At 40.6% G+C, this 26,971-nt stretch overlaps 1 protein-coding gene across 1 annotated transcript in view; it reads right to left on the bottom strand.

Moving 5' to 3' along the window:
• glra3 (glycine receptor, alpha 3) overlaps positions 1–26,971 on the bottom strand; it is a 311,990-nt gene that overhangs the window by 254,793 nt on the left and 30,226 nt on the right. The window contains exons 2-3 of the mRNA XM_077524973.1: positions 20,432–20,562; positions 18,581–18,648 (exon numbers count right to left, since the gene is read on the bottom strand). Of these exons, the coding sequence (XP_077381099.1) occupies positions 18,581–18,648; positions 20,432–20,562 (199 nt within the window). The remainder of the gene's footprint in view (positions 1–18,580; positions 18,649–20,431; positions 20,563–26,971) is intronic.

Here is a 26,971-nt window from a genome sequence, read left to right as displayed (position 1 = left end):
TTGTGGTCTGCTTTTTGGGATCCAACACACACACACACACACACACACACACACACACACACATCCTTGTACATATATCTTTGTGAGGACATCCATTGCCATAATGCATTTCCTAGAGCCTTACCCTAACCGCAACCATCAAAAATGATTGCCTAAACCTAACCCCAACCATAACCCAATTCAAACCTAAACTCTAAAACCAAGTCTTGACCTTCAAAAAGAGGTCTTGCAAAGTGAGGACCGGCCAAAATGTCCTCACTTCACAAAAATGTCCTCATTCTGTTGGATAAAGACGTATTTTGGTCCTCACTATGTATTATGTACAAGAACACACACACACACACAACCCTAACATTGATATCCATGGACAGATATCGTGTTTTTGCTTCTTATTGTGTTTCTTAATTGGACAGTGCTTGTCATATAATTGGGTAAATTATGGTAACTACTGAAGAGTTGAGTACTCGTACTGATATCGGTCTGAAGACAAAATGGTATCAAACATCCCTTATTAGTAGTAGTCGTAATACATTTTGCACAACTTGCCATTTTCTAACAAGGAGCTGAGTGGCAAACCGATAGCGGCGGTATTGATAGTATAGTTATCGATCCACACATTAACTTTTGAGAGAAGGCACGCCCTGTTAGCCACAGAAGTAAAGGCGGCTAAGGCCATCTATTTAAAACGAAGCTTTTTAGCTCATTTTCTTCATAGAACACTTGGGAGAGCACTGCAAGCACAGAATGAAGTTTCAAGTGTTAGTAGAAGACAAACATATGACTGAGTTACATAAAAGAAATATATCGCTCCAATAATTTTAATGAAGCCCACAACAGCATAAACGACATGCTTTTGTTTGATTTAACTCATCCTGAGTGCTCATCATGCATAACTTTGCATTTCAAACTTAGCACACCAAAAAAAAAAAACTGCACTGGGAGAGGCATTGGACTAGAGGTGTCAAACTCAGCTTAGCTCAGGGGCCGCATGGAGGAAAATATATTACCAAGTGGGCCGGATCAGTAAAATAATGGTATACAGTATAACTTAAAAACAATTGCCGTCAAATTCTACGTAGATTTTCGCTATTTGTGGGCCTGCCCTAAATTACGGAGCTCAACTGTAATAAAAATGAATGCGAATGGAACGCGGCAACACTTTGCCTGTATGTGTTCTGGACATGTTAAATCTACCTGTTATGCATATATATTGTTCCCAGAATGTATTGTGTGGCGCAGTTGACTCATTCACTCGAGGCCATTTTCACTGAAGCAATCCCCTTCGCTCCCGGCTATTTTACTGGATTTTTACTGATTTTTGCAAGGCCCACAGAAAAGAAAGATTAGTCTCTTAATTTCATCAGGATAAAAAAAAAATATATATTTCTATCTATTTCCGTTTTGCAGCAATTAAATTAGAATTTCGAATTTAGCATTTGAGTTTCATCATTATTCACATTCCTGGTGAAAACGCTGGCAAAAAGAGCTTGTTGCAACATGGCTCTGGTTGATCTCTTATACTCTGCTGCCACCTGCCATTTTTGTAATAACTACCATTGCTTCAACAATTCTCTTCAGTTCAGAGACTCCATCAAAGCCTTCTGTATGCTCTATCATTAAAAAAAAGAACAAAAAACGTATAAATACATCTTCGGGACACTGTTAATATTTAAAATAAAACGTATTTATACGTTTTGGGGAGCAAATGAGTTAATGACATTCAAGTAAGTTAATCCTTGTCATATCCATTTGTTTTACCAGTAATTGAATTTGGTTGTATTTAACACATTTATGTCAGTCTATTATTTAAAATAATAATAATAATAATAATAATTAAACAAACTGTAACTTTTATTTGTGTGTAAAATAATGACATCCAGGACGATTCCCCGTACAAGTTGCTTTGATCATTTGAGGACTGCTCGTGAAATAACAAATGTATATGTTTTGATTGTGGCTAGCTGATGAATTGGTCTGACATAAACAAATCTATTTTTTACTTTACAAAATCATCTCGCGAGCTGGATTAAACCCCTTAGCTGTATGTTTGGCACCCCTGCATTAGACTATTGTCACAAACGCTGACCACAAGGAAATGCAGAGTGGACAGTAGTTTTGTAATAGGTGACTGACTCCAAGCCAGCACTTATTCAGAAGCTCCAAAATTGCATTGCTGAATAGATAATATATTATGACTATATTTATTTCTGGTATTTTAAAAATGTTGACAAAAGCGGAAAATATCCAATGTCCTTGCCTCTGCATTTCAGACTATCACAATTTGTCTCAAGTTTCACAAACCAAAGTGTGAGAGCGAAATTAATCTGTTTGCATGTACAAAATGGATTGCGTGGCAATTTACTGCATTTGGCAGGCATAATCGTGGGTGCACACTGTTCATAGATCAGCTCCCACATCTGTTTGGGTGCACATTCAAGTTTGCATCTGTTTTTGCACACGCAAAATCTTTGTAAATTGGTCTGTAAGTAGCATCACTTTAAAAATATATGTTTTTGAAGATAGTTTGATTGAGACGTGATGAAATTAAACACTGCACAATTAAACATGTCTGTTTCATCTACATGTACAAATACTACTTTGTAATTTGAACAATTGGATTTTAAAGTCCTTGCACACCATTTCCGTTTACTGAGCTGTACTTCTCTGATCTGCCTCATTAAAAATTTTCGACTTTCAGTAATTAATTTTACAGATTTCTCTTCAGACATTTGATGTGAATGTGATTCATTCGCAATGTAACAGTTTCTTAATTAACAGGATACAGAAAATTAATGAGATGTGATCTTTGAGGACAGGTGGTACGTGATGAGTCTCATTGACGAATTGGTAATGACTGTTATTCAATTTGGTCTCAAAGGGAGTTGGATTTTATTGAGAGCCAGTGAGAGAGAGAGAGAGATACAAAAACACTCTAACGTCTCTTTTCTTGTAGAAGGATCAGCGACTGTAATGAGCTCTTGCAGTTGTTTCTCCAGACCTCAGCACATGACAGAATTAGAAATACGACAGAATTAGGGAACAATGCAGCGTGTGGAGTGAATTATATTCAAACCTGTCCTTAACTCATTTGCTCCCAAATGTTTTAAGTATCCCAAAGACGTATTTATACGTTTTTATGGGTTTTTTTTTTTCCATGCTAGAGCATACAGAAGTCTTTGATGCAGCATCTGAACTGAAGAGAATGGTTGAAGAAATGGTACTTATTACACACACGGCCAGCAGGTGGCAGCAGAGCAAAAGAGATCAACCAGGGCCATGGTGCAAAAAGCTCAATTACTCACAGTTCTAAACAGATTTGTGAATAATGATGAAACTTAGCTATATTCTAATGCAAATCGTTCCAAAACAGAAACAAATAGATATATACTTTTACTTTCTGATGAGAGAAGACACTTTATTTTTTCTTTTGGTAGGTTCCATGTTTTTATAGCAATAGAACACAATATTCTGTGGGCCTTGCAAAATCAGTCAAAATCCAGTAAGACAGCCGGGAGTGAAGGGGATTGTTTTTGTGAATGATTCAATTGGACATGCCCAATATGTGACTTTTACTTTTTTTTTTTTTAATCAATTATGACGCTGTGAAATTGAATTTCATGACCCTTCCAATTTCAATCCCATTATATATATATATATATATATATATATATATATATATATATATATATATATATATATATATATATATATATTAGTGCTGTCAAAGTTAAAGCGTTAACTAATTAATTAATCACAAAAAAATATTGCATTAATCATTGTATTACCACAGATTAATCACACTATTAATTTTGACGCAGATGATCCTTTTTAGCCAACAGTGGATGGTTACATTAAAGGTAGCAATAAACATAACTACATGCGTTTCAGTAAAGCATTTAATAAATGTTTACATATGCTGTAGGTCATTTTTTCCCATTTTAAATTATGCTGGGGAAAAAAAGCTTTTTAAGTCAGTGATTAATCGTGATTAATCAAAATTCTACGATGTGATTTATCTGATTAAAAAATGTAATCGTTTGACAGCTCTAATATATATATATATATATGAATCAGAGTGTCTTATGTGATTTACAAATAATATAAATGTTGTTTTGCCTACATTTAATGATAAAATCAAACCACATTTTAAGCATGTTCATTGCCTTGTCTATTGTTTGTGTCATGGTTTGGGTTGGGTTTAGTTTGATTTTTGTTTGATTTCGTACTGAGCCCCCTGATAGATACGGGCTGTTCGGTCCCTGTACGACCGTTGTCAGAGTCCGCATTGCTGCCAGTAAGTTGAATTTGTTTCCAGTGAGGGCTGCACTTCGCCAAGGTTGCCCTTTGTCTCCGACTCTGTTCATAATTTTTTTGGACAGATTTCCAGGCGCAGCCGAGGCGTTGAGTAGCGCTGGGTCTAAAATATCGATATATCAATATCGGATCGATATTCCTTTTCATAGCCCAATATTGATTCAGAAAACCATGAATTGATACTTTTAATACAGCTTTTCCCCCTCTTAAATTAATGTGCCAAATACTGCTCAAAAGACGTAAGGTAAGAATTGGACATACAAACAAAATCTGGATGCATAATTATTATGGCTGTGTCTCTTACAATACATGTAAATTTGTTTATATTTATTTATTTATTTATTAGCCACTGCAACCTTAGTATAAAATCTGCCACAGGAATGCAAATGTGTGATTTGCCAGAGTGTTTTTGCCACTTTATTTACATGGCGCCGTGGTTCTAATTGATTTCAATTATTATTTATGGTTTTGATCAGGTCATGTTCAATAAAACATATGTGACACATGATTAATGTTACTTTATTGGATTCAATTATAAATGTAAAAATTCATATTGGTACTAATGTTCACCATGTCATTGTACTCTACAACTCCTCAATGGGGGGAGGTGGGTGTAGTTGGGTACTTCACTTCACAAATATGGAACTTTACTGTACTGTACTGTACTGTAATTTAATTTGTTTAATTCAATCTCCGGTGTAATAACCTTATTTATTGATTGATTGAATTTTCATTTTTATTTCATTATTCTTATTCTTATTCTTATTCTTATTCTTATTCTTATTCTTATTCTTATTCTTATTATTATTATTAATTCAATCTCTGGTGTAATAACCTTATTTATTGATTGAATTATTATTATTATTATTATTATTATGTTTTATTTTATTATCTGTTCTTATTGCTGCTGGATATGTAAATTTCCCAGAGGGAGCCATCCCAAAGGGATCAATAAAGTCAAGTCGAAGTGTAAGTCTAATGCACCAAGTATGAGAGAAGTTTCAGCTCATAATAATAATAATATGTTCTATGTGGCCTAACAAGTCTAAAGTCTTTTTTTTTGTTTTTGGCAATCACTCACTCACACAAGCTTACTTCATGTAAGCCACACATGGGTCTCCCAGGTAGAGGATCGAACCCACGACAACCGGCACCAAAGGCAAGTGACGGTTCCACCCCTCCACCTGGAGCCCATCAGAAGGCCATTCTGCCACTTGCTGTCGAGTGAAAATTACATCACAGTTGCTCAGGTCTCAGGTAACAACCAATCACAGTGCAGCTTCAGAAACACAGTTGAGCTGTAATTGGTTGTTCATGAGCCCTGAGCAAATGTAATGTCATGTTGCAGTTCTTTACAGTCGTTTACACACTAAAATGAAATTTTCACACAATTTCCAATGTTTACACACAAAGAGTAAACACTTGTCCAGAGTTGCACAACAATAGGCACAGACGCAGCTTCACACTTTTTTCAAAACATTTCACACAGTGATTTTCACACACGACACATCTCTGTACCTTCGACACAGATAAGGATTGTGAAGTTACTTCCTGGTCATTACAAAGCAGTGGCTCATCAATGACCACACCAATAAACACACTGGATATTCACATCCACTTAGTGTGGAAGCACACATGTGCTTAATTGAAAAGACTTCATGCAGTCATTTTTATTTGTATACAGATTTTTATATGTCTAAGGGTAGTAAGAAAAAACGCTATTTTGTTCTCATTTGTATTGTTGAGTGTTGTTGCTGGATCTGAGTATGGTAAGAAATACATATTTTCGGTCTGCAACATCAAGTGTATGTTGTGAATGAAGTGTGGCATTTTGCAAACAGTGTAGGAGTTATAGAAATTTAGTGTGGTGTTTGGGTAATTGTGGCAATGTTTTGAAAAAAGGAGCCCTGTTTTCAAAATTGTGGGTAAACAGTTGAAAAAAAAAAAACTGTAAGTCAACAACAAGTGGCAAAATGGCCGCCCGAGATGGATAAAAACAGCTGAATTTTGCTGCATAACTCATATTCCACAAATGTAATATTATTATTATTAATATAACATGTTATTGTAAATAAATATTTAAGGTTGAATTCCCCTTTAAGTCTTCTGATCTCAACAGAGGTGTTCAGTTTTTTTTTCTTTTTCTCAAACTAACTTCAGTTACTAATTGTATCACTGACAATTTTTGGTGATACCCAAAATGAAGAAGAAATATGAATGTTACCTTACATCACCAGTGAATAGACAGACTGCAGTTACTGTGAGGAACAAATCAACAAATGTGTACATGTTTTTACTTGAACTGTTCTGCTCTACAGACAAACCTGTGGCATTGTAATTTCTCTCTTTGTGCTCTGCTCACACAGACGCACACACGATGGATTAAGAGGGATTGCGTGAGCAATTGAAAAAAAAAAAGAAAAAAAAAAAGAGTCTAACAGCAGTAAATCTGTTTAACATAGATAGCGTGTGCGGCCCTAACCTGGCTCTAAGCCTTCTGAGTGTGCATGTGCATGTGTGACTTACATTAGATATTTAATATTAACCTAAAATCTCTTGACCCCCTGCCCCCCCTCTCGTATTTGTCTCCATGTTCCGGGTCAAAAAGTGTTCCACAAAGTTTAACACTAAAAAGGTACTGTGGTGTTCATGACATAATTCCCCCATGGAACTAATGTTTTGTTTAGTGGTTGGAGGGGGGAAGCATTTAGAGTGATGTACATGAAGCTGTTTTCTGTTTTGATTGTTGAGGAATGTTCAGTAAAGTATTTTGCGACACACCTCCTGCGTCTCCTTGGCTTTGGCACCACACTGGTGACCCCGACGTCAGTTCTGAAGTCTCAGCAACTGGTTTGAACATGGCTAAAAATAACGTTATTAAGCTGCCGGAGTTTTGGGAGACGTCCGCGGATCCATGGTTCGCGCAAGCGGAGGCTCAGTTCGTGCTGCGCGGCATTATGACGACGCGCTACTACTACGTTGTTTCGGCGCTAGGATGTGCTACAGCTGCAAGAGTGGTGGGGTTTGTCACGTCGCCCCCCACATAGTTCAAGTATGCGGCGTTCAAGGCTCATCTGCTCAAGATATTCGAGCTGTCACGGTCGGAGTGTGCTCAGCGGGTTTTCGCTATCAGAGGGCTAGGAGACAGTAAGCCTTCTGAGCTCATGGAGAGGATGCTGAACCTACTGGACGACGAGGAGCCCAACTTTCTTTTTATGGAGCCGTTTCTCCGCCAGTGCCGCCCCATGTTCAGACTGTGCTCGCCAACACCACTATCACTGAGCCGCGGGCTCTGGCGGAGGAGGCGGACCGCTTCTTCCTCGCCACCCAACATTTCGCTACCAAGGTGCTGGCCCCAACACGCAGTTACACTCTCCTTGACAATGGGGCGCGGGCGAACAGGAGCCCCGCTGCCGCTGAGAGTCGTAATTCCCGGGGATTGTGCTATTTTCATGTCCGCTTCGGTGCTAAGGCCAAGAGGTTCCCCTTCCAGTTATGAGGGTGCGGTAAACACCAAACCCTGCGCTCAGTAGCAGCCGTGGACGCAGGTGTGAAGGCCCGGCTGTTATTCGTCAAGGACTCCATCTCCAACCTCAAGTTCCTCTGCGACACTGGCGCTACGAGGAGTGTGCTGCCGGCCTCAGCGAGCGATTCTGCCGGCGGGACGCATGGCCCACCCTTGTCTTCTGCCAACGACACCCCTATTCGCTCTTATGGCACAAAGACTGTGGACTTGTGTTTTGGCGGCCGTCGTTACTCATGGGACTTCGTCACAGCTGACATCTCCTTTCCCATCATCGGTGGTGATTTCCTGTGCGCACATGGTCTGCTGGTGGATGTCGAGGGGGGCCGGCTGGTGGATGCACGGACTTCGATACCTTGTATCTGCGACGAGACGGCATATGGCGGGCTTTCCAACTCACTCTCCGAGGGTGACAAGTTCCTTGCCTCCTCAGCGAGTTCCCCAGTTTGACTCAGCCTACGTTCTCCGCTTCCACGACGAAACATGGGGTTGAGCATCACATTGTCACTGAAGGGGCCCCCGTCCATGCTAATGCCCGGCGTCTCAACTCTGACAGACTGGCAGTCGCCAAGTCTGAGTTTGTGAATTTGGAGCGTCTGGGGATCATCCGGCCGTCTGACAGCCAGTGGGCCTCTCCTCTTCACATGGTGCCTAAGCCGGGTGGCGGGTGGCGGCCGTGTGGTGACTACCGCCGCCTTAATGATGCTACCACACCCGACCGCTACCCGGTTCCCCACATCCAGGATTTCTACGCGCACCTGGCCGGCAAGCAGGTGTTCTCCAAAGTGGACCTGGTTCTTGGATACCATCAGGTCCCGGTGCATTCCTCAGATATTCCCAAAATGGCTGTGGTGACTCCGTTTGGGCTGTTTGAGTTCCTGCGAATGCCTTTTGGACTGAAAAATGCATCCCGGACTTTTCAGAGGTTGATGGACACGGTGCTCAGAGGTATGTCCTTCGTTTTTGTTTATTTGGACGATGTCCTCGTTGCCAGCTCCTCGGTGGACGAGCACCTCGTACATCTTAGAGACCTCTTCACGAGACTCGCTGCACATGGACTGATCATTAATCCGTCCAAGTGCCTTTTCGGATAGCCCTCCATCCACTTCCTTGGCCATCTCATCACCAAGGATGGGGCCGCCCCGCTTTCGGCAAGGGTGGAGGCCGTCTCGGCTTTCCCACTTCCGCCCACTGCTCGTGCGCTCCGCGAGTTTCTCGGAATGGTGACATTCTACCACCGTTTCATCCGCCAGGCCGCCCACATCATGCACCCGCTCTATGAGGCTCTTAAGGGCATGTCTCCTAACCAGTGTATTGTGTGGTCGGACGAGGCGGTGGCCGCATTCAACAATATCAAAGCCGCCTTGAGCCATGCCACGATGTTGGCTCACCCCTCTTGCCCCGGTTGCGATTACAACGGATGCCTCGGATCTGGCTGTTGGGGCAGTGCATGAACAATGGGTGGATGGTGCTTGGCAGCCCCTGGCCTTTTTTAGTCGCTGGCTGTCCCCCAGGGAACGTAAATACAGCACCTTTTACAGGGAGCTCCTCGGCCTTTTCCTGGCGGTCCGCCATTTCCGTTTTTTGCTGGAAGGCCGCCCCTTCATAGCGTTTGTGGACCACAAGCCTCTGACATTCTCCATGTCCAAGGTGGCGGAACCTTGGTCTGCTCGTCAGCAGCGCCAGCTCTCCTTCATTTCGGAGTTCACCATGGACATCCGGCATGTTGCGGGCAAATCCAACATTGTCGCAGACTGCCTCTCCAGGGCGGTGGTTGGAACTGTTCAGTTGGGTCTCGACTATGCCTGCATGAGTGTTGATCAGGCCTCAGACCTTGGTGTCCAGTCTCTTGTAGCTTCGGACTCCGGGTTACGACTGGAGGAGGTGGCGGTGGGTGAGTCTTGTGTTAAGCTGTTGTGCGATCTTTCAACCGGCTTGCCTCGCCCACTGGTCACTGCGAACTGGCGTCGTGCTGTTTTTGAAGCGGTGCACAACCTCTCCCATCCCGGCAGGAAACCAACCGTGAGGTTGTTTTCCCAGAAGTTCGTGTGGCCTGGCCTTAAGAAGGATGTGCAGTCTTGGGTGAACTCTTGCTTGGCCTGCCAGCGGGCTAAGGTGCATCGTCACAACAAGGCCCCTTTCGAGGTTTTTGAAGTTCCCGAGAGAAGGTTTGACCACGTCAACATCAACCTGGTAGGCCCGCTTCCCCCATCTCATGGGTTCTCCTAACTTTTGACCATGGTGGACCGGACGACCCGCTGGCCCGAGGCCGTTCCTCTTGCCTCGACTGCATCCACCGAGGTGGCCCGTGCGTTCATCGGCACGTGGGTTGCGCGTTTTGGCACCCCATTGGACCTCTCCTCTGACATTGGGTCCCAGTTCACCTCTGAGCTGTGGAATGCAGTCACCGGTGGTCTGGGGATCAAGCTGCAAGAATTACTATCGCGGCAACACATCATCAGTAGGGTAAAACTAACCTGTCTCACGACGGTCTAAACCCAGCTCACGTTCCCTATTAGTGGGTGAACTATCCAACGCTTGGTGAATTCTGCTTCACAATGATAGGAAGAGCCGACATCGAAGGATCAAAAAGCGACGTCGCTATGAACGACGATGAACGGCCGCCTATTACCCCCAAGCCAACGGGTTGTGTGAGTGTTTCCACCGTTCGATGAAGGCGGCCCTACGTGCGGGTCTGACGGATGGCAACTGGGTGGACAGGCTCCCGTGGGTGATGCTCGGACTCAGATGTGCCTTCAAGGAGGACCTGCAGGCTTCTTCCGCTGAACTTGTGTACGGCCAGGTTCTTCGAGTGCCAGGCGAGTTCATTCCAGATCCTACGGTGCCCTGGTCGCTGGTCGGTCAACGCGCCGAAAGGCGCGTTCTCTCCGGTCCCTACTTCGCAGCATGGCGCCCACGTTTTCCGGATCTCCTCCGACCTCTGCACAGCGTAATTTGTTTTCGTGTGCCAGGGCGCACACCGTGGTCCTCTGCGCCCGCCGTATACGGGCCATTCAGAGTCCTACGGTGTGGGGATAAGGACCTCATCATTGACTTTGGCGGTAAACCTGAAACTATCTCGATTGACAGAGTTAAACCTGCCCATGTGGACACTTCTGGGCCATTGGAGTTGGCCCAGGCCCCACGCCGGGGTCGACCTCCTGGGTCTGCTACCCCTGCTACTGCCCCGTCGACAACTTCCGCCCCTCGCTGGGACGGGCCGGAGGGCCCCTCCTCCTCCACCTCCTCACCGGCCCCGTTTATTCGCACCCGCCGTGGTCGTGTTGTTGTTCCACATAGACATGTGGACTTTGACTATGGGTGAATTCTGGGGGGGCCTGTGTGGTGCTCATGACATAATTCCCCCATGGAACGAATGTTTTGTTTAGTGGTTGGAGGGGGGAAGGATTTAGAGTGACGTACATGAAGCTGTTTTCTGTTTTGATTGTTGAGAAATGTTCAGTAAAGTCTATTGCAACACACCTCCTGCGTCTCCTTGGCTTCGGCACCACAGTCCTCTCTTTTTTTACGATTACTTAAAATTGCAACATTGACTTTATTTGTAATAAAATTAAAATGCCAAATTTTATTATGTCTAGAAATGTACCTTCTCTCATGGCAGTAAACCATATTTAACGCATGTGATGCGTTTTATGTCACTGGCTCCGACGGTGGCCCTGAAGGGCAAAATGCAAAACAAAGTGAACACCACTGCAAACCGAATAAAACAAAACATAAAAATTAAAAAACGACAGCAAATTAGAAAAACCAAAAAAACAGCAACAACAACAAAAACTCACAAATGAAGTCACTTTTTTTGGTTTTGCATTTTGCACTTCAGGGCCACCGTAGGCTCCTCCTGTATCTAAAGAGGAAACAAGTAGTGGATGCATCATAATACAAATGGTGAAGAGGAGAGAAATGTCTTACCCCGGGATTACACTACATGCGTGTGCGTTACGTCTCCGCTCCGGCGGCGCAGCCGATTCGTTTCCATTCTATCAGCTTATTCAAATTACACCGGCTGCGTATGCACTGCGGATCGACTGCAGACCAGCTGCGTCGTGCCGCACCCCGCTGCACGGATAGATCTATTTTCAATTTTTGGCGGACGACGCATCCGTCGGCATCCGTCAAATGACAAACTAGCATAGAACACATCGAACGGGAGAGGAAGACCGACGCCGTTTCAAAATAAAAAATTCCGCCTACTTTTCAGAATAAAATTTTCGCCAGAACCTATTTCGCAATCATGTCAGCAAAACGTCATAATGCTTAACGCTTAATTCACTGTTTAAACACTAGCGAACATGGATGAGGAGAAATTTATAATCGATGTGGAAAGCAACAAAATTAGATATGACACTGCACATCCTTTGTTTAAGGACAACTTAAAAAAGAATCCTGCATGGAACAGCATAGCAGAAGCTACGGGAGTGGACGGTGAGTTCAATCACAAAAAGTCCACTTCTCTTTCTGCTTCTCTGTTGGGCACAGACTTTCAGTGTGTTTGTTGTTGAAGTCGTTTTTTGGGGGAGGGAAGCTAGCTAACTAGTACATAGCATGACATGAGTCGGACATTTAAGACAAAAAATGAACTCAGAATGAATTTAACATGACAAAATAACACTAAACACAAAATGTATTTACCCATGGTAGAAGTCCAAAAAAATAATGTTCAAAAAGCATATCTGTGACAACAGGCAAATAGGGGGCAGGGCAAGATAAGATTTTACTTCCTTCAAATTGAATTACTTTAAACAAATTGAAGAAACCCAAACCACTGGTGGTTCGGACCTATCACAGAGCGACATTGTGTTTGGGGGCGGGATACACAACTGTGAGGAAACCAGGAAGCCAGCGCCGACGCCGGAGCTAACAAACAAACCTAACATGGACGAATGGATGCTTCAATTAATTCTGTTCTCGCAGAATGACTCACCGTTTCCTTGTTGAATGTTGAACAGCGAGAGGCGCTTCGTGCATTTCTAGCTGGTAAGATGTGCGTGCTTCCCCCCCCCCTTTGAAAAGAACGGACACGAAATTTTCACCTGTGGCCGTGATTGGTTAAAACAAACGTGTAGAATGTCGCATCGTCCAATCAGCTCGAGCTATTGTACAGAATGTCCCGCCTTTTGCCGACCAAATTACTGTCGAGAGGTACCAGACTATTGCCAGGTTAACTGACCCCCATCTTCCTCCCAACACACACGAATGCACACGCGCGCACCCCCCCCCCCCCCCACACGCATGCACCCCCCCACACTCATGCACCCACCCACCTCCACCCCCCACACACAGCTCTAAGTGTAACTATATGAATAAAGATGGTCTGTATTTTGACAAATTTGACCTATTTTGTAGTCATTTATTGGCTGACAAAACAGACATTTTCTTCTGAAAACAATACAATTTCTTTTATTGTGCTCCAGTACTTGAGGTCAGACTCATTGGTACTATCAAATATGTGATATATGTGGGGGTCTTCAATATATTGATGTACAACACAACTGAGTCTGGGCTGAGTTCATGCCACCTAAAAGTATTTGCTGTCAGAGTTACTAAATGTCTTGACTGCACATCTGCTATTCCTGTCTGCTTGACTGTCGCTTCTCATTTTGATCACTTCCTGCTTCTCTCTGTCATTATCTCTGTGCAATATTGTTTCTGGTCACAGTTTATGACTCTATTTCTTTCTTTTGGAAAATCATGCATACTTCTGGAAGTGTTTGACTATACTGTATTATTCAGAAGAGTTCATCATCAGGTTTCAGGGATTACAATACAAACTGCACTAAACTCAACTAGATATAGCTGTAGTATAATTAAGAAGACTCTAAAAGAATATGCAGAGAAGGTTCCTTACTAAGATAACGTAATAGTTGTTCCCACAGAGCAGAGAGGATATATGCCTGTGAGTAATGTTGTAATATACTCTGTATGTTTTGCTGTTCCATGTACTACACTCTAAAAAGTGAAAAGTTGACTCAACTTGAAAAACTGAGGTAACAATATGCATGCATCTTTTGAAGTTATTTCAACTCAGCCACCATTGTGTAAATGCCACAAGATTACTTTAGTACAAACAACTTTTGTTTTGCACTCTAGAATCTTAAATTGAACCAACTTAATTGTCATTGTGTGATACTACTCCATTTAAAGGTATAGTCAAGGATCCTTTGTCACTGTGTCTTCCGGGTGTATCATGTTTTTATTTTATTTTATTTTATTTTTTTTAATAAATCATCTTATCATCGTATCATCTTAACGATTGATTCTCGATCTTGTCTATCAATCTGACTTAACGTCGTGCGTGCTCATTTCTAGCTGCGCATGCACAGTTCGAGTGTGTATGTAGCCGGTTGTATGTAAGTATGTATGTGAGTTGTATGTAGCCGGTGAGCTTCTGACTCAGCGATTCTAGCTTCACCGATCCCACCGCATATACTTTGAAAATGGCTGAGCGCCACAAGAGGACATCCCTTTATTAGACCATGGGCCAGAGCAGATGCCGGTACCACCATTATTATTATTATTATTATTATTATTATTATTATTATTATTATTATTATTATTATTATTATTATTATTTATTGTTCATTTTTTAAATGATATATCTGTGCTGCCCGGAACCAAATGGCAGGACTCCGGACTGGTGGTTGGGGACCACTGCCTTAGGCAATCTACACTTTTTTTCAGCATTCTGGATAATTTTTTCTTCTGTTGCTAACACATGAACTTTGGACTGTATAGTTATAGTTACTATTTTGAACAATTCATTCCCCAATCACTGTTTATTCTTTATTGTTTAAAATGGGATCCCCATTAGTTTTCAGTCACTGTGGTGAAAACGCATTCTTCCTGGGGTCCCTCACAGAAACTATAAATAAAATATTATTCTTTACAAAATCAAAATCACCGTAATCAACATAACTGACTTAAAAATTCCAAAGTACGTACATAAAATAAAATAAACAAAAACAAAAGGAGCATGCAGCCAAATGCCTAGAATCACACTGTACTACCAATGTTCACATTTCACATATCACTTAGTTCATTCTAATACCATGTTACATAACACCATTCATAATTTATTTTCAAATTATTGCTTTTTTGTTTTTTTAATTTGCTTTTAAAACTTAGCGTTTTAACCATAACATGTACGTATAGAGGCAGATGGATCCAGTATGAAATTGCTCTGTACATAACTGTTCTTTTAAGTGCATTAGTTCTGGGAATAGGCAAGGTTAAGTGATTACCCAGGGCCTGTCTGTTATCATAGCTATGCCCTTCAGAAACAAATTGCAGTTGTGAAAACAAGAAGCCAGGTTTACCAGAAATATAAATATATATACTGTAACAGATTTAAGCATAAGTATGCAACTATGGCATTTCAAGGTTAATTTGAGGTAAGAAAAGTGGGTAAGTGAATAAACATGTTAAATTCACATTTAGGCAAAATAAATAAATAAGTACAGACAGGTAACACAGGTAAGTACAAAATATGGCCATGTCTGTTTAATAAAGTCCTAAGGGTTATACAATAGTAATAGTAAAACAGTCAAAAATAGTTTCATTTTCTCAGATGCATAAATATGAACTACAGTAGTTAGTTCCTTATTTATGATGGGGGTTATGTTCCAGAACTTCCGTGATAAATGAAAATTTGCAAATTTGCAATGATAATACATTTTATGTCACATTTATGTTGGTGAGGTGGTAGCAAGTGCAGGGATGCAGGGCGTGGAGACAAAGGTGAACTCAAGAAGCATTTTAATAAACAAAAAACAATAAGGTAAATAATGTGCCTGAGTATTAGTAAAAAACAAACAAAAAAAACGCATACCCAAAAGTGCAAAACAGGATTCAAAATAAAAAGCAATACTGGGAATAAATCAGTAATGAAACCAGGAACAAGGACTTGACATGGACAATGACCATGACAAAGACTGAACGAAAACAGGAAACTAAATATACAGTAGAGACACCTGGACAAGACACAAGTTGCTGAGGGAACTGATTGGCTGATACAAGTGAGTGCGATGACAAGCACAAGTGGACATGATAAACTTGATGAGACAAAGGGAGACACAAAGAAAACATAACAAAAGACAGATCATACAAGGCAAAAGGAAATGTGACAACTAAATCTAACCCAAACCAACTTTCGATTTACCAGATGATCTACGTTCCTACCTCACCTATGGTCACAAGCTGTGGATCGTGACAGAAAAAACAAAATCCCAGATACAAGTAACCAAAATAAGTTTCCCCTGCATGGAGTTCGGACTCTCCCTTAGGAATAGGGTGAGAAGCTTGGTCCATCCGGGAGGGACTCAGAGTCGAGCCTGGCTGGCCTTACAGAACCCGTGCTAGCGAATTCATGCATGTCATTCAGCACCAGCAAAAGTATCACGAAATGATTCAGACTTTGGTTATATTTCTGACAAATAGTACTTTGAGTGACACAAGCATGCAACAAGGCTTTTTAGGAAAGTACTTCAGGGTGTTCTGCAGGCAGTTGCATTATCTTGACATAGGGCAGGATAGGCATCAAGCATAGGTTAGCTTGACAAAAACAAAACACCAAGGGGATGCATGCTAGTTGTAGCATCCAAATGCCTTCTCTGGAAGCTCATATCTGACCCAACATTTTCTCTCTCATAGAGACGTATAAAATCCAGATAGATGACGTACCATGCAGGGTACAGAGGGAGTGCAGGAAGACCTAGTCCTCAAGAGCCCCTATCCAGGCTTTTCTCCAATGTTTCCCTCCTCCAACACACCTGAATCTAATAATCAGGATCGTATTATTCAGCCTTCTGAAGAGCTTGCTGACGAATTGAGCATTTCATTCAGTGAGAAGGGAAACAGGGAAAACAGACTGGATAGGGGCTCTCCAGGACCCGACTTTGGTACCCTTGTATTTGAATGTTGCTGGACAGATCTCAAGTTAAAAGTCGTTGATCTTTCACAGGGCTTCTTCATATGAGAAGTCGTCTGTTGGGTGTCGGGCGAATAGCCACAAAAGAAAGTCAAGGGACTTAGTTCAGTCAAAATTATTATTTTAGGCCTGAAAAAAATGTCTGTTAGCATCAAAATGCTCCTTCTCATTTCAAGGTCTGAAATAATGTCCAACAATCACATAGCATGAATAAGTTACACATTTTCTGAATCCTTCGACTCTGATGAATATTCCAGTTGTTGTATTTTCTGTCTCCTATGTTCCTTGATGGCACAGCGCTAAAACAAAGGGTATAGTTTAGGCAAGAAATGTGTTTCTGAAAGTTTGAATAGTTCCAGTGACCTATATATTTGACAAATGGGCTTAAATTAAAGCCTAGAATGTGCCTTGACCATGAGCCAAAACCAGGATTTGTACCAGCGTAAAAATCATTTTTTTACAGATAGGTCAATTACTTCATGAGGTGATAACCACTAAAAAGCTACCAGTCTAAGAGGTCCATCATATCAAACTATAAACTAGGGATGTATAGGTATATAAAAAAAACCAATAACAAGCACAACAAGAATTTGTCCACCCAGGTGGTACGTCATATTTTGGGCTTTGGCCCAAGGACTATATGAAGCGAGGCCGGCTACAGAGACTGATGCTGATGAAGATGAGTTAGCATATTCCCGACATTTGAGAGGCACTTCCCCTGGACGAGCAGGAGAGCTGGTAGGATGGTCTTCCACATGTGCTTTAAAAAAAAAAAAGAAAAAAAAAGTGATAAACGGACGTTTGGCTTCATCTTTTTGAGCAAATCCTTGAAAAATTGAGTTAAAAATTTGCATGCATCTTTTTAAGTTCTTCCAACTCAGTTGCCATTGTGTAAATGCCACAAGATTACTTTAGTACAAACAACTTGATTTGTCTTGCACGCTAGACTCTTAATTAAGTTGAACCAACTTAATTTCCATTGTGTAATGCTACTCCATTTAATTATATACTGTAAAAAAGTGTTGAAGTGCTGAATCAACTTAATAAATTGAGGGAATTGTATCTGTTTGTTATTCATATATAGCCATTGTGTAAATGCAACAAAACTTCTCTAGTTAGGAAAACTTAATGCTTTAGTATCAAGAACATGATTTGTTTTGCATTCTTCTACAAGCTTAATTAAGTTGAACCAACATAATTTTAACTATGCCAAAACTACTCAATTTAATCACCTGTATGTTTTCTTTGTTTGTACTTGAATCATTCAACTAATGATGACATACAATCAGGAACTGGAGGTTCTTTATCTTAGTCAAAGACATTTGGGATGCGGTCAATTCTGCACTACTACCACTGATCCATGCCACCACTTGGTAATGATGAATTGAATTGATGACTGCACATTGACAACTACCTCAAAAATAGACTTAACAATTTGACAATCATACTTGTCAGACCGATTCAAAGTCAATAACATATTGAGGCAGGAAGTAGAGCATATGTTGTGCTTGACATTGCAGAAGCAAACTGACTCGCTGGTCTCCGACAGATGAGATTGGCCCCCGCAAATTGGGTTTATATTGGCAAATGCCCCCCTTGCAGATCATGAAATCAGCGGCACATAACACATGGGCAATTGGAGACTACCTTGCACCCACCGACATGCGTCCATGTCCATGTTGGACCCTTTTTGGGGATGAACATTGCGTGTTGTGTATATCCGGTATTGTTCTGAGTAGATAAACGTGGGCACACTGTACATTTACTGTATGTTCATTATTATGATTGTACATACATACCATGGTGGTTTCAGCAATGGAACCAAAGCTGTTGATGAAAATGTTGCAGGAGACATTGACTGGAGGACCTGTAAAGGGAGAATTAGAACTATTATATGGCCATATTGTAATATAATAGTATAAAGTATACACACCCCAACTATTTGAGTAAACAATGGGTTGCTCTAGTGGAGCTTCACAGAGGACTTTATGTTCTTAAGTAATGGCTTTTCTATGTCCTACTGTTGGGTCCATGGTAGTGATGTGGTCTGCCCATTTGATCATTGAACTTGCCATTTTTATTTTCAAAGGAATGATCTGCAACCTGCTGTGATTTAGCCCAAATGTTATCACTGGGATGCTAGTCTGATGAACTAGAACAGTGGTGTCAAACATAAGGCCCGCGGGCCGGATCAGGCCCGCAAAAGGATTTAATCCGGCCCACGAAATAATTATTTAAAGTTAAAAAAAAACAAAAAAAAAACTAGAGTAAATTAATCTGCAGGAATGTCATTTAGGTGCAGGCTTGTCCACAATTATATAATGTAAGACCAAGGAGTCACAGGCAAAGATGACACCAATCAAAACTAGTCTCTTCTACATTTCAGCAAATGTTTTGCTTGTCATATTTTTGTTCTACAAATTCAGATTGTTTTTCTCTAGCAAGAAGTTGGTATTTCCATTGGCATCTTGGTTTGTAATTTTTTTTTGTATGCACCTTCTTGCAATTTTTTTGAATTGATGGGTTGATCTTCAGCATTTTTATTTATTTATTTATTTATTTTTGAGAAATAAAAAAAATAATAAAAATCATCCGCATTTTCTCCAACAAAATCTCAAAAACGTTCATTAGAGGGGAAAATATTTAGGTGCGTTGGCCGAGATCATGGGTTCGTATTTGGGCTACAGCGTTCCAGTTTGGAGTCCGCATGTTTTCTTCACGGTAGTGTGGGTTTTCTCCAGGTACTAAACATCAGTTTCTTCCCACATTCCAAAAGAATGTCTGTTAGATTAATTGTAGAGTGAAGGTCACAGTATCTTGTATTTTATTGACGTTGTAAGCATTGCGTCATTCATATGCATATTAATTACTATCATCCAAAATATTGTGTCTCGTATTTTCGAAGTATCATTTGGACATAAATATACATGTGCACATAAATAGGTCATAGGAGTGCTACCTATACTATGGCAATACTTATACTAATAATATGACGCCATTTGGCATTTTCCTGCGATTGGCTGGCAACCAGTCCAGGGTGTCCCCTGCCTACTGCCCAGAGCCAGCTGAGATAGGCGCCAGCACCCCTTGTGAGGAATAAGTGGTCAAGAAAACGGATGGATGGATGGCATTTGGCATTTTCATAGCACAATAGACCAGGAAGCAAGTCCAAAATGAACAGTGCCGTGTTAAGCATGCATGTTACAGTGATGATGTGAACTGGTTAAAGATGTCCAATAGGGGTATGTCATTATTTTGATACTTAATCATCTTAAACTTTTTTGGAAGGGAATCAAATGCAATTGACATTTGGACTTTTAATGTTTATATACACTGCCAAATAAAATGAAGGAAAATTCAGTGGTGTGTTCCTTTCCAACTATAGCTGTCAGCAATATTAAGATCTCATTACAACCCTTAAGACTTCTTCTGCTACTGTTTGTATTCCACTTGTCATTTTTTTATTTATTTTTTGGCGGGGGGGGGGGGGGGGGGGGGGGGTAATTTCACAAACGGCCTGCAATATTTTAAAGTAGAAAGGTATATTCTGTAAATGATGATGTTGATGATGATGACAGATCATTTTTGCAAAGAAACAAACAAACAAACAAACAAACAAATAAACAAACATCAGCTGGGTTAAGTGATACCTTTAAAATTTGGTCTTATTCTGGCATCATATCCAGAGGTCCTCCCCATCAGTTTGTCCAGAAAGTCCGAGGGAGACATTGGGATCTGTCGTGTTCTTGGAGCATGGTCAACCTCTTTACACTGGCCAACACTGTTATAGAGATGGAGTCCACAAAAAGTCGTCAACATTTTTGCTGCATAAACAAATATTTTAATACAGATAAAAAAACAAAAAAAACAACCCAAAGTAACAGCTACATTAGAATACAGTAGCGTATTGGACCAGGAGCAGTCACCAAAAATGTGGCAGAGGTTTTATCCCTGAAAAGTATATTTATTTTAAATGTACACTGCTTGAACATCAACACTTTGCTTAATAATGGTTAATGTTAATGGTTCTATTAAAATGTATTGTGCATAACTAAATACATAATTAAATAAAAATTGTACCGAAATAACTATTTGAAATCACTGATTAAATGTAAACGTAAAATGTTTTCACTTAAATTTTATATGACACTCAACTTTACTTGATAAATGTGAACTGGATTTAAAAAAATAAAAGTTTAAAGAGGAAATCAACCCAAAGAGTTCCTTTACAACACCATATTGTATGCGTCCCCACTAGTCTAAACACAGCGGCATTATGATAAACGTTGCATTTGTGGAATATAAATTAAGCGACAAAATCCACCTGTTTTCATCCATCTCAGGGGGCGGCCATTTTGCCACTTGCTGTCAACTGAAAATGACATCACAGTTGCTCAGGGCTCAGGTTACCACTAATCCGCTCAGGTCTTATAAAAACACTTATAATTTTACATTCTGAGTCTGTGAGTCTCATTAAAAATGTATATGCAAAGTAGCGGAGAATGGGTTAAGTAGTGCCAATTTTTACTTAAAGTGTCTTTTACGCAAAGTGATTACAGGAATGCCTCCAACTAAAATATGTTGATCTAGTTTAGGATGTTGTGCATCCCTGGGAGCAATCACTTTGGATCTTCAATAAAGTGTTTGAGAAGTATAGGTTTAGGGGGGAAAAAGGTGGTTTTGTGGCACAACTTGCCCTCAGTAGGTTGTGCCATTAGTCAGAATTCAATGGGGTTAATTGTGCCATTGATACCTGAAGTTTAAAAAAAAAATAAAAAAGTTAAAAAAATCTTACAAAAGATAATGCTATGTAAAGAGAAGACAAATTCAATACAAAACTTTGATTTGCAGGTTTTAGAGGCATTTTTAACCATTTATTCACATCGAGAGGCATGGAACAAACTTGACTAGAAACAAAGAGGGACAGTGGTAACAGAAGTAATAATCCGACCAAGACACCCACTTCTACCTCCACTACTTATATAGACAAGAAATCAATCTGATTGGTTGTGGCTAGACAGGTGGGTAACAGGACTGACATGGAATTATCTGATTGGCTGTTTACCAGGTAAAGGGATTAAAGATTATTAACATCACATAACATCACATAGCCTAAAACCAGTTGAAACTAAATGCTAGTAACATTAGTTCAAAACAGACACTTGTTACATCAGTACATAACAGACACTCGACCTCACGGTCATGAACTCAAACTTAACCCTGGTGTGACCCCAGACATACCAGATGGGTGTGAAATCACTTTGTTTGTTTGTTTGTTTGTTTGTGTATTTGTTTGTTTATTTGTTTGTTTGTTTGTTTGTTTGTTTGTTTGTTTTTTACTTAATTACAATTAGTGTTGTTCCGATACTGGTATCAGCAGACGTGCCGATACTGCATTAAAACAGTGGTATCGGTATAGGTGACTACTCATGCCGATACCATTAATTCCAACACGAATATAGAATTTTGGATGCAGCATCTTGTGTCTTGCTCGTCCACGGCATTCACTGATATGTGACATGCTCACTGCATGCCGGTCTAAGATATCCTATTGGCCCTTGAATGCTCTGAGCCAATGGCAGGACAGCTTTTTCATGTTGAGGAAAAAAAAACCTTAGGTATCGTATGGTATCGGTATCGGCCGATACTGCAAAGCTGGGTATCGGAATTGGTATCAGGGGCCAAAAAATGGTATCGGAACAACACTAATTACAATCAATGGTCCTGCTAGTCACTTCTGTTTACAATATACAATCATCTACTAGGCTACCGTCCTCCATTCTGGTTGTTGATATGTCAATGAATCAAAATAAAGGATAAACCTGCTGTTTAATCTTATAACATTTACCATCAAAAATAAGACTACCTTTACAATATTCCCTTTAAACAGGCATTAAACAAAACATTGAACAAAAAAATAATCCGAGTCATAGTATAGCTGTTTTTTGTTTGTTTTTTTATTTATTTTTCAACAGTTACCTGAGCTACTTAAAGGCACAGTATGCCGGTTTTACTCAGGAAAATGCACTTTTTAAATACAGGATGTACACGTTTTAACTTTCTATCAGTCTACACATCTGGGTATATGTAAATCTTTGGTGGTGATGTTGTTCTAAACCCCAACCCCCCCCAGCCTGTATTTTGTCATTTTGTGTTTGTTTTGTAAGCGGCGGGACGTTTCTGTGGAAAGACATGGTTTACACCCCTCCAGCCTATCGCAGAGCGGGGGTTGGCGTGTCACAAACGGGGCGGGCGGGCGAATGTTTCGGCTGCGTGACATTACTCCAGCGGCAATTTGAAAGCACGCACTGATTTTTTTTTTTTTCACTCACTCACAGATGCTTACGTGTGTGAATGAGTGAAAATGGCCAAATACTGGCTGGGGGGGGGGTTTAGGACAAAATCCTCACCAGAAATGAAGACAAGCCCTGATCTGTAAATTGAGAAGTAGTTTGTTTATTTAAATCCTGTATTTAAAATGTGCATTTTCCTGAGTGAAACCGGCAGACTGCGCCTTTAACACTCTACTCCAAAATGTTTGTTCATTTTTTTCACATCCAAACTGATTTATGATTTGAAATGAAATAGCTAGTTAAGTTGGTGAAACAGTAAAAGTCGGTTTAAATTATGGATCTATCTGTCTGTCTGTATCTCTCTCCTCCCTCCTTAATTGAACATGGCAAATGTCAGGAAAGAGCTAAACAAGGCTCACAGATTTCATTAGTTCAAAATGTGTAGTTATGTATTATGCACAACCCTGTACCACCTTTTTTTGTGTAAACAGGTAATGTGCTCAGCGGTGCAATAACGTGAAGTATTGTTAATTTTGCACCAAGCAGTCAGGGGTTGCTCAAACTGTCGGTCTGATGCTGCGGGTCAGAGGAGAACCACAGGCTGCAGCGGTGCGGCCTGCCGGCTGGCGCTCTGCTCTATATGAGCACTAAATGGAGGTAGAGGAGGAGGGAGGGCGAATGAGAAGGGAATGTGGGTGATACAAATCAGTGTGGGGCATAATTCTCACAAGAACTCAAATTAATTCCTGCAAGATATCAAAACACGGGGGGAATTTTTTCCATCCTGGGCAGGTGCTTGAGCACCACCAGGGGTCGATCTCTGCACGTGCTGACTACATACTATATTTATGTGTTTGTGTTTGTCGGATGTGACAAGAGAGAACATTTCCCAAAATATCTCTGCTTACAGCGAGGACCGCCCTGATAAACAAACACGCACGCACACGCGCACAAACATATGACATGTCTTTTCAGGATCATCAGCCTTTACTTTGGCATTTTGGAGGACTAGCGTTTACTCTGACGGAGCGTAACCTTGATGATTTGGTTTGCCCTCAGTCTGGTTGTTCATTTAACCTCTTCTTAACATCCTCATACACTGACAGTTTAATGGAAGAAGACGCTCTCATTACATTCTCATTTTATGAGCTTTCGGCAAAGTGACACATTATGGAGCACATACTGAACGAGGCACAAAATCTCAGCATTACATTATCTTAGTGCCAACACTAATTGGGATTTTTCTCTTAAGATTGTTTTAGCATTGAAATATTGTGTTATTACATAAGGGCAGCAGAGTGGTTCACTTGGCACTATGACCGTCTTGCTTTGAGGTGACACTACCGGACATCCAGCTGTCTTTTAATTTAATACCAGCTGCCCAGTGGAGGTAAGTGCAATACAATGATGAAACAGAACCAGCTCTGAAAATTTTTTCTTGAATAAAATAGCTGGCAAAAAGCTCTTCAAAAGGTTACATAAAATTGCTTTTGTAATTCAGGAAGAATCCATTGAGTGAAATAAGCACTGAAATCTCTTCTCACTGTCATATATGTCTTCACCACCATCAAGCTGAGGAGTGGGACAACCGCTCACCCTGCCCCCAGCCAAAGAGCACTGACACAGAAATGCTTCCTGGATACCATGTAACCGCATACACATGCGCACAAATGCACATACGGACAATTTGCTGTCTGTGTGAGTCTGTTTGTGAATGTTGATGTGTCTGCAAGGAAGGTGTGAGTCATTGCTCCGCTTCAAGTTCGTGTGTTTAGTTTGTCTAGTTCAGACAGCATCCAAACCCTAGATTTCTACCTGCCTGGGGTTCCAGGTGCCATATTCACTTTTTGGAAAATGCTTTTGCTTACGTAGCCGAGTAAACGTTTTGTTTGAAGCTATTATGCTATTCAAATTTGGGGAACATCTCTAAAATCACATTTTCCTTCTAAAATAATTCCAAGACAATTGTTTGTGGACCCTTAATACACATTCACTATTTTGTAAATAAACATGTTACTTCTGCATTATCTTTTGCAGCAAGTATATGATATCAAAACGTCACACTATGATAAATATCGTGATAAGAACCTCACAATACAATAATTATCACAATATTGTGGGGAGGGTGACAATATCAAGGAAAAAAAGGTCACGATACTGTATAAAAACTCACGATATTGTAGAAAAAAAAAAAAACTCATATTGGGGAAAAAAGTACAATATTGTGTTTTTGCCCACAACAGAAATAAAACACAAAGAAATAGACATGGCCAGGTCATGTCATGTGCTCCTTTTGGCTCAGTGAGGAGTTTACAATATTGCGTTCACCTGAAGTGGTGGAAGGTAATGTTTTTTGATGGAGACGTTGAAAATTATTTGCTGGTATGATTTGACTCATGGGAGAGATAACTGTTAAGCAGCAAAACCATTAACAATTAAAATTAAACTGCACAAAATAACTAACCACCAGGGGCTGCTAGAACTTCAAAAATTGAATACAACCTTTTTTAATAACAGATGTGCTGCTTTTAATTATTGCAACATGACGACGACGATATCGTGGCAATTTTAATATCGCAATGTTTCCGTTATTGCTACAACCTTTGAAACAAGGCGGGGCAATTATGAATGCAGCACATGCACTTATCTGCAACTTTGTCCAAACATCACAACTACATTTTAAAAATACACGTTTCAATTCAGTTGTGGGTTATTTCCCTGAAATGGCTCCTTGGGCGGTCTACTTGAAATATGAAGAAGAAATAAGTCACGAAGAAGAAAGTTCTCATGTCAAAGCCGAACACACGAAGAGGAAAGCTACACGTCACATCCTAGCGAACATAGATAACAATGCTAGTGAATGTGTTGATATAGACAGCAGAGAAAATGCAAAGCATTTACCACCTAAAAGCTGGGATAGTCTCCAACGTGCCCGCGACCCCCGTGAGAATAAACGGTTTGGAAAATGGATGGATGGAATCATGACAAATGACCATGCAAACCAATATCAGGACCTTCTGCACATAAGTGGTGGCGAATTATTTTGTTCCAAATGCCAGGTAATAATAGAATATAAAAGAAAGTCGTCCTTCGACAAGAATTTCACGAGTGCTAAACACACAAAATTGTTGAAAGAAATATGCAGTATCAGAATATTTTATTATTTATTTTTTTTGTCACAAATCTGTGTAATCTGTAGAATTTTGGTTTAAATTTTGTTTTTTTTTGTAAACTGTTGTACAGCATCCTGGAGGGTCTTAAAAGGCACTTCCAAATTTCATGAATTAATTATTACTACTACTATTCTTCTTCTGCACCCATTCATCCATCTTCTTGACCGCTTATTCCTCACAAGGGTCGCAGGGGGTGCTGGAGCCTATCCCAGCTGGCTTTGGGCAGTAGGCGGGGGACACCCTGGACTGGTTGCTAGCCTATCGCAGGGCACACAGAGACGAACAACCAACCACACTCACAAGCACAACTAGAGACAATTCGTAGCACCCAATTAACCTGCCATGCATGTCTTTGGAATGTGGGAGGAGACCGGAGTACCCGGAGAAGACCCACGCAGGAGAACATGCAAACTCCACCCAGGAAGGCTGGAGCCTGGACTCGAACCCAAGTCCTCAGAACTGGGAGGCGAACATGCTAACCACTCATCACCGTGCCGCCTCTTATTATTATTATTATTATTATTATTATTATTATTATTATTATTAGTAGTAGTAGTAGTAGTAGTAGTAGTAGTAGTAGTAGTAGTGGTAGTATTATTATTATGTCATTATGGATTTTGCATTTCTGTGACATAAATATTCACAAAATAAATGAAAACACGCCTGGACATAATTTGAAAATTTTAATTCCTTGCATAAATAATAATAATAATAATAATTATTA

Source organism: Festucalex cinctus, chromosome 6 (genome assembly GCF_051991245.1).
Source record: "Festucalex cinctus isolate MCC-2025b chromosome 6, RoL_Fcin_1.0, whole genome shotgun sequence".
Classification (NCBI taxonomy): domain Eukaryota; kingdom Metazoa; phylum Chordata; class Actinopteri; order Syngnathiformes; family Syngnathidae; genus Festucalex; species Festucalex cinctus.
Note: the sequence above shows the minus strand (reverse complement) of the source record. Positions and strands in the feature narration are given on the sequence as shown.